At 32.6% G+C, this 12,685-nt stretch overlaps 1 protein-coding gene across 3 annotated transcripts in view; it reads left to right on the top strand.

Annotated features, from left to right (window-relative positions):
* The window catches only part of ASCC3 (activating signal cointegrator 1 complex subunit 3), a 259,219-nt gene that overhangs the window by 140,089 nt on the left and 106,445 nt on the right, over positions 1 to 12,685 (top strand). For all 3 annotated transcript variants that reach the window (XM_059700849.1, XM_059700848.1, XM_059700847.1), the window contains 5 exons: positions 1,245 to 1,409; positions 1,939 to 2,025; positions 2,872 to 3,048; positions 8,318 to 8,543; positions 10,141 to 10,295. In XM_059700849.1, the coding sequence (XP_059556832.1) occupies positions 1,245 to 1,409; positions 1,939 to 2,025; positions 2,872 to 3,048; positions 8,318 to 8,543; positions 10,141 to 10,295 (810 nt within the window). The remainder of the gene's footprint in view (positions 1 to 1,244; positions 1,410 to 1,938; positions 2,026 to 2,871; positions 3,049 to 8,317; positions 8,544 to 10,140; positions 10,296 to 12,685) is intronic.

The following is a 12,685-nucleotide window of genomic DNA, read 5'->3' on the forward strand; positions in this document are numbered from 1 at the left end:
TATTTATTTCAATTCTTGGCATAAGATAGAAACATCAATTGATTTTTAAGTACTAGGTTAATATCAGAAGTCATTTTTGTATAATTTTCCATTATAAGGAAAGTGATTTTTTTTTCCTTCTCAGATACATGGTTTTACTACTTTCACAGATCAGAGAATCTTACCTTTCTATTTTCTTTAACTTATGTGTTTTCGTTTTATTACTCAATATGAATTTGTAACCACAATACCCATGTGAACTAGCACAGACCATGTAGTTTAACATATTTTCAATGGTTTAATAATATGTGATTGATAAAATGTTTTCAGAAGATGAACCTGACACATACAGTGCATCACTTGTAGCAAATATTTAAGACTTTGTATTTGCTAATATGATTATTTCGCACTCTATCTTACATCCCTACAGATAATTTTCTTTGCCTTGTTTTTCTGATTTTTAAATTCATTTTAGCTGTGTTGTATTCTCCCCTCATTCCTTTAAGGTCATATTCTACTTTATTGCTCATGACCAGAGAATGATCGTTAGGACCTGGCTTGTGTGCATGTGTGTATGCATATCCTATAATAATAAGAATATTTGTTAATAAATGTTCTTTCTGCTGAAAAAAATGTCTGATGTAATAGTTTCAAAACTATTCAAAATTTATGGTTATTTTACTCTTTGCTTCTATTATTATTACAGGAAAAATGGGTTTTCCTATCGGCAGTTATGAAAACTGCTAGAACACTAAAACCATACTTTTGAAAGGATAACTGTATTTATTTTTGTATACTTTTACTTTGACAGAGGAAATCACCCTCACTATTATTTCTCCAAATACTGATAAAGTAAAAACATGGTTTGATATTTGAAAATCCCTGTTCATTTAAGTGTGGGAGTAAGAAGACAATATCTTTCTTATAGTTGATTTTTAATCTTCATAGTTTTAAAGATTTTAAGAATTAAAATCCAATTAAGAATTTTGGATTCTATAATATTACTATCTGAAGATAATATGCAGATTGATAAATGCCATTCAAAGCAAATAAATTTGGGGTTATTTGATTTACTTAATGGCATAAAATATTTTCTAGTTATGTCCTACATTTATAAATATGCAATTCTTTAAAATTTGTAATAAAGAAGTTTATTCTAACTAAAGCATCAACAAAATTTAATTTTCATAAATAGGTATATGTAATTCTCTAAAGAAAAATGACTAAAGAAATAATAAAGTGTTTCTATATTTTTTTCCCTGTAGATTGACCCAACATTAGCAAAACATCGAGAACAGTTGGTCATTGAAGTTGGACGAAAATTAGACAAAGCTAGGATGATTCGTTTTGAGGAGCGAACTGGATATTTTTCCTCAACCGATTTGGGTAGAACCGCCAGCCACTTCTATATTAAATACAACACTATTGAGGTATTAAACTGAGTCAAACAAATACAATATGTTTGTTTTTAGATGTCAAAATATAGTATTAATGCTAAATAGTAAAAGCTGTTAATAGAATAAAATGCTTTTGGCATATGAATTCAATAAATAGACTCAGTAAAGACAAGAAAAAATCAGATTTTAAATATTCATGGCCCCCTTGCCATCCTGGTCAATGAGTGGGTCCCAAGCAGTAGACTTGGAGAATGGTAGATTTCCATATGCCCATGCTAAAAATGAGCCAATACCATAATCTTATGATGGACATTTTTTTAGCTATCTAAAGTAGATTTTGTTAACTGATTTTATTGCTTTTTAGCTGATTATATTTTAACAGTATTTTTTAATCTTTGGTAGATAATGCAATGATTTGGAATAGCATGCCATAGACATTGTAACTCTGCATTGCCTAGGGCTCAAATGTTATTTAAGAATGAGTAATTTATAGTCAGGTTTTTAATTTAAAGTATTTTACTGGACCTTCTATTTTAATCATATATAACACTTACTTTGGTAGACCTTCAATGAACTTTTTGATGCTCATAAAACAGAAGGTGATATCCTTGCTATAGTGTCTAAAGCTGAAGAATTTGATCAAATTAAGGTAAGATTACTTGAAGCTTGAATCAAATGCATATAACATATATATATTCATTCATTTATAAAACCTCATAAGTAATTGTTATTCCTGATACACCAGAAGCTGTATGACACTTCACATTTGGAGTACCAACAATATTCTTCCATTTATCAGCAATTCCAGTATCCTAGATTATGATATTATGTCATACCTCACATCATTCTTTATTCTTTACTGCAAGTCAAATATAATTTAAGTAGGTTTTGCAGTAATGAAACTGGTGGAGGATATAGTATGTAGATTTTGGTTTATTTGCAATGTAAGGTTCACTAAAGAAAATAGGAAGGATATGCATGATTCAAACTTAGATCTGAATATTTCTGTACCTGTATTATAATTTAATCTTATTAACAGTGAAAACTTTTATACTTTGAGTCATAGTACTTCACAGCTTTAAGCTCTGAATGTGTTCTATCATATAAAAATATATGACTGTAATGAATGTCTTTGGAGATAATTCAAGTTTGCCCTAATCTATTTGGGCAGAGGTTTTACCCTCGTCAAATAAGAAATGAAATCTCATCAATTGAAGGATGGTGAGGTCAGGAGATCTAATTTTTGTGGCATATCAAATTTTTATATGTCAATGGCAACTTTAATATTGGTGATGAATAATAAAATGTAATTGTATCAGTCTCAAGATAATTTCTTATTGTATATTATTAGCTACCTGTGGGAAAAATTAGTTATTTTAGCATATAGAGGACATGTTTAGTTATAGCAAATGGAAACTTTAAAAAAAAACCTGCAGTATGGTTCAATTTCAGTAAATCAGCCCAAATAATAATGTGAAAACATTGATTCTTCCAGGTCAGAGAAGAGGAAATAGAGGAGTTAGATGCCTTATTAAATAATTTCTGTGAACTCTCAGCTCCTGGAGGTGTAGAGAACAATTATGGGAAAATAAATATCCTACTTCAAACTTATATCAGCCGAGGTGAGATGGACAGTTTCTCTCTTATATCAGATTCTGCATATGTTGCACAGGTAAGATTATTACTCTCTTCCCATTTTTTCTCCCTTGTTTACTTTTAAAGGTTCAAAGAATTACTCAGACTATACTGTGACTATACTTATGACATGCTACTAAATTACTACTTTATCTTAGAACTGATTCTGTTTAATTTGTACATCTTTTATGCCATCCATTTATTAGATCAGGAATGCGAGTGGAATTTGGTGTTAGTTTGGCTCTTTAATATTGCTATTGTTTTTATTTATGAGCTTAAAAATATCAATCTTACTTTGCTTTAAATTATAAAGTGTATCTCCTTTAATTACAAAGAATGTACTTACAAAGGGCAATAATAGAATAATATTTCAATCAAAAAGAAGATTGTGGAACTATTGTAGCTTTTCCCAAATGCTAGAAATATAAACAAAATTCTTTGCCATTAAATAAGGCTTTTATATATATGCCTCACACCATATATTTAGTAAGATAAGTCTCTGATAAAAAAATTTTTCTTCCCATCGATACTTAAAAATTGATGACTGAAAGAAAATTATTCCTTAAATTATAGCTTATTAAATTAATAAGTTTAAAAAAATACCATAGTATAAAATGTTGTAATACTTATGTTTTTATATTCAGGCCCCCATGTGAAATAAAGTAGGTTATTTGTTGCGTTATTTACCTTTCAAAATGAAAGGTTTTTCTTTATAGATATATGTTTTTTTAAAAAGTACTTTCTACTTCAAAAGAATACCATTTTTTTCCACCCCGCTGTTATGGCCCATTGTTTTGAGTATCAGCCCATGAACCAGAAGGTCATAGGTTCCGTTCCTGGTTGGGGCCGTGGGCAGTCTCGATCCCCAATAGGGTACATGCAGGAGTAGCTGATTGATGATTCTCTCATCATTGATGTTTCTATCTCATTCTCCCTCTCTCTTCCTCTCTGAAATCAATTAAAAAAAATGTATGTGTACGTATGTATGTGTGTGTGTGTGTATATATATATATATATATATACATATATATACATATATGTATATATATGTATATATATATGTATATATATATATTTTAAAAGAATGCCATTTAAAAAATGTTTTTATTGTGTAATGCCTCTTCTGAGTTAAGGAGAAATAATAGCTTAATCTTATTTTAAATATAGAAACTATTCTGTATATCTTATGTTTGAAATTTTGTTCAAAGTCTCAATATAGAAAAGTATTTTTATATTAGATTTTATAAACAGCCATGAATACTCAGCAATGCTTTGATATAACTATAAAATTAAGTATTTACAAACATGAACCAAGATATATTGGAAAACTATTTGAATGAATGCTGTAACTTAATCAATGTAACTAAGATACCAGCCTATGATTTCATACTACATAAAGTAAATGTTAATGCTGTGGAAGCTTCTTTTCTTTTTTTCCTTCTTGGATAAGATGTTTTTGCCATAGAAGAATTATACATATTCTCTAAACCTTATAACTTCTATAGACACCATTGTTTCTAACTCCTTTTATTTATCTATTTTTCTGAAAAATAACATTGTATTTTTAATTTATATTTCCTATAGTTATTGATTTGACTAAAATGTGAAGCTTTACTAGGCTCTAGATAAATAATTTGGCCACATTTCTGCTTGATTCAAGTTTATGAAGATATTATCAGAGACTGCTATGCAAATTGCTTTACAATATAATATTTACTATTTCATCATGTTTGGTGCCCAGAAAGTCCATATCAGAACATTATGGATATATCTCAAAGCACCCCTACTTTTCTTAAATAGCTATTATGGGTCTGTCATCCTTGAATTCATTAGGTAAATCACTGTGCAGTTTATTTATAGTTTAAGTGTAGGCCATCCTTAGTTCCACAAGCACTCTCTTAGCTCTGTGAAATGGTATTTCCTTCTCTGTTTCTGAAACTTTATTCTCTTGGTCTTTAAGATAAATCCTTGGCTCAGGTATCCCATGATTTTATAAAGAAATCTAGATTTAGCTTTTCTAAACTGTACTTATCAAAGACTTTTATCATTATTTCCACCCAATTTATATTATTCCAGATAAAATGTCTTATTGTCACATGGGATTTCTCCTTCCATTTATTTTACTTTTAGGAAACAACTATGGGTTCTGAATATTAAAACAAAAAGTTATATATTTTCACAGTGGAAAATTAGCTTGGCAGTTTTTTTTACAAGAGTTAACCAGGAATTATGATTTTAAAAATCTATTTGATAGACACAGTAAACTAGTGTTCATTTCATTTATCATTCTCTGGGCCTAGTAAGAGCCATCTTCAGATTTGTAATGGATATCAGAATAGATAGATATCCTCTTAGTTCTAAATAACATTTCTGTTTTTAAATTTCTAGTACTGAAGTAAAATAGTTGATTGTCAAAAGACAAATACACATTTCATATAACATGTAAAACTAAAGCCCATAATTCACAATCATATTTAAATCTGGATCATCAACTCCCTATTTAAAATCTTTACTCTTTTTTATCTCTTTTTATAATTTTGACCAGATTTAACTTTTTTCATTTTCAAATACAGACATCATTAGATTTTCTAAGATGTCTTCAAGTTCATAATTTTCAAAACAATCTTCAGTAAAAAAAAAAAATCTGCAAAGTTAATGATAGAGGGAGGAAGATAAAACAAATGGAAACTAACTGTACAGATGGGATAGAAAGTCTTCAATTATTGTAACTTTCTATATGTCTATTAATGAAGTTATTCTCAGACTACTAAATTTAGAATCTTGGAGCAAAGTTTAGAATTGTTTAGACCTGGCTTTGAATAAATACTCTGGCACCAACAATCTGTGAGGCCTTGGCCAAATTATTAACCTCACCAAGCTTTAGTATCTTTATCTACAAAATCATATAGGGACCTGTCAAATGCAGTTGCTATTAAGAGTAAATATATTGCTTAGTTTATAGGGAGTCAATAATATGGTAGTTACACTCATCAGTATTTCTTTTGTCACCTTTTTCTCACTAATTTTTCTCTCTGACTAGATCCCAAAGTTTTCCTTATTTCTCTAAATAGCTTTGTAAATTTAATCATCTCACTGTAATAGCCTATCATACAGGGTGTCCCCCAAAAAATGTATGTATACTTCAACAGCTGGTAGCTCATTTTTGAAAATGAAATATATATGAATAAGCACTCTTATTAATTATTCAAAGTGTGTTTATACATATTTTTAGGACATCCTATATTCTAGATGGCCTCAACAGCCTCCTAAATATGTTGCAGTCCTTTTGTCTCTTCCTGTTTCATTCTATTTAGGGGGTGTAAGGTGGAGCTTCCTAAGAACTTGGAAATAAGGCTACCTTCTGAAAGTTAAACAGGATGGCATCCAAATACAAATAAGGGAGGTTATTTATTCTTGCATAGAAATAATAATTAGGTTAATATGAGAATAGATGTTGCCTACAGTTAAAGGATGCAACTTGACAAACTTCTTTTCAACTGAGTCTGAATGATAAATTTATTGATAGATTGAAAAGTCCAAAAAGAGATAGAGGAAGACATAAACAAATGGAAGAACATACTGTGTTCATGGATTGGTAGAATCAACATCATTAAAATGTCCATACTACCCAAAAAAATCTATAGATTTAATGTAATCCCCAATGAAATACCAATGACATATTTCACAGACCTAGAACAAACTCTCCGAAAATTCATACAGAATAAAAAAAGACCCCGAATAGCCACAGTAATCTTGAGAAAGAAGAACAAAGTTGGAGGAAATCACAGTACCAGATATCAAGCTATATTACAAAGCCATGGTTCTCAAAACTGCCTGGTACTGGCACAAGAACAGACGTATGGACCAATGAAACAGAACAGAACCCAGAAATCTATACAAGCCAGTATGCTCAATTAATATTTGAGAAAGAAGGCAAGAGCATACAATGGAGTCAAGACAGTCTCTTCAATAAATAGTGTTGGGAAAATTGGACAGATACATACAAAAAAATGAAACTAGATCACCAACTTAACCCATACACAAAAATAAACTCAAATGGATAAAGGATTTAAATGTAAGACCAGAAACCACAAAATCTTAGGCGAATCCATAGGTAGCAAAATATCAGACATTTGTCATAGCAATATCTTTATCAATACAACTCCTAGGGCAATGGAAACTAAGGAGAATATAAACATGGGAGTACATCAAAATAAAAAGCTTCTGCACAGCAAAAGAAACCATCAACAAAACAACAAGAAAGCCAATTGCATGTGAGAACATATTTGCCAATGTTATATCCGATAAGGGCCTAATCTCCAAAATTTACAGGGAACTCATACAACTTAACAAAAGGAAGATAAACAACCCAATCAAAAAATGGGCAAAGGACTTAAATAGACACTTTTCGGAAGAAGACATACAGAGGGCCCAGAGACATATGAGAACATGCTCAAAGTCACTAATCATCCAAGAGATGCAAATCAAAATGACAAGAAATACCATCTCATACCTGTCAGAATGGCTCTCATCAACAAATAAACAAATGACAAGTGCTGGTGAGGATGTGGTGAAAAAGAACCCTCATGCACTGCTGGTGGGAATGCAGACTGGTGCAGCCACTGTGAAAAACAGTATGAAGTTTCCTCAGAAAATTTAAAATGGAATTCCCATTTGACCCAGTAATCCCACTTCTAGGAATATATCCCAAGGAACAGAAACACTAATCAGAAAGGACATATGCACTCCTATGTTCATAGCAGCACAGTTTGCAATAGGTAAGATTTGGAAACAGCCTAAGTGCCCATCAGCAGATGAGTGGATTAAAATAATTGGTACATCTACACAATGGAATACTATGCTGCTGTAAAAAAGAGAGAACTCTTAACCATTCACAACAGCATGGATGGGCATGGAGAGCATTATGCTAAGTGAAATAAGCCAGTCAGAGGAAGAAATGATCTCACTCATTTGTGGAATATAATGAACATCATAAACTGATGAACAAAAATAGGTCCCAGAGACAGAGAAGCATTGAACAGACTGTCAAACTTCAGAGGGAAGGCGGGGGTGGGGTGGGGTGTAAGATCAACCAAAGGACTTGTATGAATGCATATAAGCATAACCAATTGACACAGACAACTAGGGTGGTGAGGGCATGTGCTGGGGGATGGGGGTGGCCGGGGAGATGTCAACTGGGGGAAAAAAGGACATATGTAATACTTTAAACAATAAAGAATTTTAATAAATTAAAAATAAATAAACTCTGCTACCTAACCACCAATCTTCCTCTTTTTATTCTTCAGAATGCAGCTAGAATTGTCCGTGCTCTTTTTGAAATTGCTCTGAGGAAACGTTGGCCTGCCATGACCTACAAGCTCCTGAATCTTAGTAAAGTCATTGACAAGAGGCTGTGGGGCTGGGCTAGCCCTTTGAGACAGTTTTCAGTCTTACCACCACACATTCTAACAAGATTAGAAGAAAAAAATCTTACTGTGGATAAGCTGAAAGACATGAGAAAAGATGAAATAGGTAAGAAGGAAGCAAAAATGTTTTAATGTGTTCGGTGCACATAAAATATTTCACTGCATGTAAAAGTATTATGAATTTTCACATTACTCAAGATACATTTTTATGAAATTTCTTTCACATTTATCGAAATTCTAATAGAAGTCCCTCCAAATTTTATGATGTCACTTGAAAGAATTAGCAGTTAAAATGGAATGTAGATCATCACACCCGTAAGTTGAGTATTTTACAAATGGAATCTCACCTATAAATAATGAGAATTAGTCAATGAAGCTTACCCTCAATTTATTTTTTAATATTTAATTCATTTCAAATTCTTTTGTTATATATATTAGTAGTAGTATATTTAAAAAAAGTATGCACATTTCTTCAAAGTTTCTAACTGAACTTTATTATTGCACATATATGTATCTTTAATCCCAGTTGTTATTAGTGTCACCAGACCAAATAGCATTAAGACTTCTGCTTTTTTTCACATAATATTTAAAAATTATTCCTACATACATTTCCACTACCTTAACTTTTTATTGGACCAACCTATAATGCATTGATTAGGTAATATTTCAGATTTTAAGTGGGTAGATATTACATATTAAGGGAGTCAGCTGAACAAAAATAAGAGGGAGCATTGCTGCTGCAAAACGTCCAAAGATGTGAAGAAAGGCTGAGGTAGCTACTTCACTTGTAGTAAGAAGAACACTTCTAAGACAGAAGGGAAGTATCAATTAAAATAGCAATGAAGGATATTAACTAGGGTAATTGAGAGTATTCACATTGGAATATCATATGTAAATATGTTATCAACATAAAGAAAATCCACTTTAGTTTCAAATTTGGATGAACATAAAACATTGTATTTATTCGTAAATGTACTTTAAAAATTATGAAGAACCAAGAAATATTGATATTATAAACTAATACAAAATAATATTGAATGTAGAAAAAAATGAAAAAATATATAACCCATTTCCACTTAATTTGAACTAGATTAGAAAAATGTTTATAGTGACATCTATTTCTGACTCCCCCACCCATTCTGGGACTCACATACATATATCTATGTTTTGAATCTGATCATTTATGAAAAATATGTATAAGTGGATAAAGTGGTTAATTGTGTGCTAGATTGACCATATTTAAAATTTTATCTTTATGATTTTTTTGGAAATGGGCATGGATGGATGGGTTGTGTTTTATTATTAAAGCATTTCCCAATTTATAGATTTCTGAAATAGAGCTTGTATAAGTTAATGGCTGTTTTCAAAAACCACTAAATATTTTTATGATGTATCATAAGCTAGCTAGAAGAAAAGAGGAACTGTTTATAGTAGTTTAAACACTATTAAGTTTCAGTAACTTTAAGAACCCTATTAATAGCTGAAGAAACCTTGATAACTAGTTTTCAGAGCTATGAATTGCTAATTCAAGTTAACTATTACAAAATATTCAAACATGCCAGATCAAGAATGTCAACTATTCTACACAGCAAATAATAAAAGAAGCAATAAAATCACCTTCTCTGAATTCTCATTTACAAGTCAGATTATATTGCTTTTATTCTGTCTGGACACATTTCTTCTATGTGATGTTTTCCTTGTAGGTCACATGCTGCATCATGTGAATATTGGACTCAAGGTCAAACAGTGTGTTCATCAGATTCCTTCTGTTACAATGGAAGCTTCCATTCAGCCCATCACACGGACTGTGCTCCGAGTGACACTGAGCGTCTGTGCTGATTTCACTTGGAATGATCAGGTAGAAGGGGAAAATACCTATCTCAATGTTCTGCAAAAATGTCTCTGCTGCACATTCAACTGTACCTCCTTATGTCTGTCCTTAGGCATTTAGAAAATTCTCTCAAAAAATACATATTAAAGATTCATTTAAAACATTGTAGTCATATTTATTCTCATCCTGAAAAAAATGTGTAGTATAATATATTAAGACTAGAGGCCCGGTGCATGGATCCGTGCACCAGTGGGGTCCCTCAGCCTGGCCTGCGCCCTCTCACAACCTGGAACCCCTTGGGGGATGTCGGGGATGGAGCCAAAACTGGCAGTCTGATATCCCCCAAGGGATGTACTAGTGCACGAAGTGGCAGGCGGCCGGGGAGGAGCTCAAGCTGGCCTGGGCGCTGTGCCGCTCCCGCTCATCCCAGCCCCGCTGTGCCTACTGCTGCCGCTGCCGCCTCCCGCTTCGTAAGCTTGCTGAGCGGTCTTTCCCCTGTGAGAGTGCACTGACCACCAGGGGGCAGCTCTTGCATTGAGCGTCTCTGCCCTAGTGGTCAGTGCGCATCATAGCAACCAGTCAAACAGTTGACTGGTCGAACGGTTGACCGGTCGCTTAGAGTTTTATATATATAGATGTTAACCAATGAGACCTCTTCAGAACACCTAGGAGAGCTAAAATTTCAACATTGAACAGTCCTTTAGTGGATTCAGCTTTCATAGGGACTTTGCTTAAATCTGACTTCTTCCATTTTCTCTGTTATTTTTGTATTTGCCATCTCTACTTTGTCATTTTAGCCTACTAAAAATTCAAGATTCTCCATGTTGAAGGAGCGAGCCCTTTTAAAATTCTGATGTTTTTCAGACTATCATTGTCTTCTTTTCTTTACCATTAGACTTGTGGAAAGAGTGTTCTACATTTTCTCCTGGTCATCTGTTTCTTTCCTGCTGAGACTACTACTTCCATCAAGGATCACCAAAGACTGACTGGTTGCCATAATAAATGGCTTTTTTTTTTAGTTACTTTTTTTTACTTCTCTGAGCATTCAGCACTATATATAGTCCTTTAAAATGTCCTTCCTTCACTCCCATCACATTCCTGTTTTTGTTTTCACCCCTTCTTCTGTTCCTCCTTCAATACCTTATGTTATATATGTGTGAAGATCCACTCTGGATTCTCTTCATCAGTATTTTTTAAGGTCTATCTTTGTACTGTTACTATGCAGAGAGTAGAATAGAGTTATAGATAAGCAAGTAACATTCAGTCCTTTCTTTCAAGAAGCCCGTGGAGGGAGACAAGTAAATCAGTAATGTAGTATAGCAATATTTACTTTACATGATTATCATAGTGTTTGCAGATACCTTTTGCATTACGTGATCTTCGTATATCTGTAATGTAAATGAGTTTTATTCAGCAACATGCTCTAAAATTACACAAACATATTCCTATCCAAAACCTGTTGGTTTTAAAGTGGTCTAACCTTTAATTTCTTCAGTTTCCTTTTCTGTAAACATAATAATTATCTTTCTCACAGAATTTCTATGAGAACTAGATACAAAATTATATTTAATATTTCTATCAAAAATTTTACATAAAATAAAAAATTGTAGTTAGTCATAAACTCATATTTCAAATTTTATATTTAATCTAGTGTTTTTGAAATGCATAAAACTTTCATATTTTTCCCACAGTTTTTTTCTGTCAGAATTTAAAATAAAGATTCCAACAGTTTGGTTTAATTCATCAGTAACTCTTAATTAGAATGCTGTTGGCTGTAAGAAAAAAAAAACATGACTTGTCTCAAACTGACTCAAGCAAGAAAATATATTATCTTTCACAATAAAAGGTCCACGGGTAGAATAGGCCATAAAGATGACTGAGTCTTCTATCTAATCACATAATTCAGGGCTTAGGGTCTGCACATCTTTTTGCTCTGCTGACACTGTTATGTACTCCCTAAATGTTTTCATGCTTTTTGTTTTTTTATAATTTTTTAAAAAATTATTACCTGAGGATATGTTTATTGAGTTTAGAGAGAGGGAGAAAGAGAAAGAGAGAAACCTCAATTTGAGAGAGAAACATCAATTGGTTGCCTCCCGTACATGCCCCAACCAGGGATGTGCCCTGACGGCGATCAAACCTGCAACCTTTTTGGTGTGTGGGGTGACGCTCCAACCAACTGAGCCACCAGGCCAGGGCACTTTTTCATGCTTCTCTGTTCACATTTGAAGAGAGAGGGAAACACCCCACTGCACCTGTCTAGAGCATGAACTATAAGACCTTTCCTTTAGTCTAATTGGGCCAGTATTGGGCATGTGCCTATCCTTACCACAATCGTGATGAGTTTATGCTAATCAAAATTATTGCAGGAAATGGGCTCCTCTTCTGAGTCACTTGAAAGAGAGATGAATACTGAA

The sequence above is a fragment of the Myotis daubentonii genome, chromosome 6 (assembly GCF_963259705.1).
Source record: "Myotis daubentonii chromosome 6, mMyoDau2.1, whole genome shotgun sequence".
NCBI classification, from domain to species: Eukaryota; Metazoa; Chordata; class Mammalia; order Chiroptera; family Vespertilionidae; genus Myotis; species Myotis daubentonii.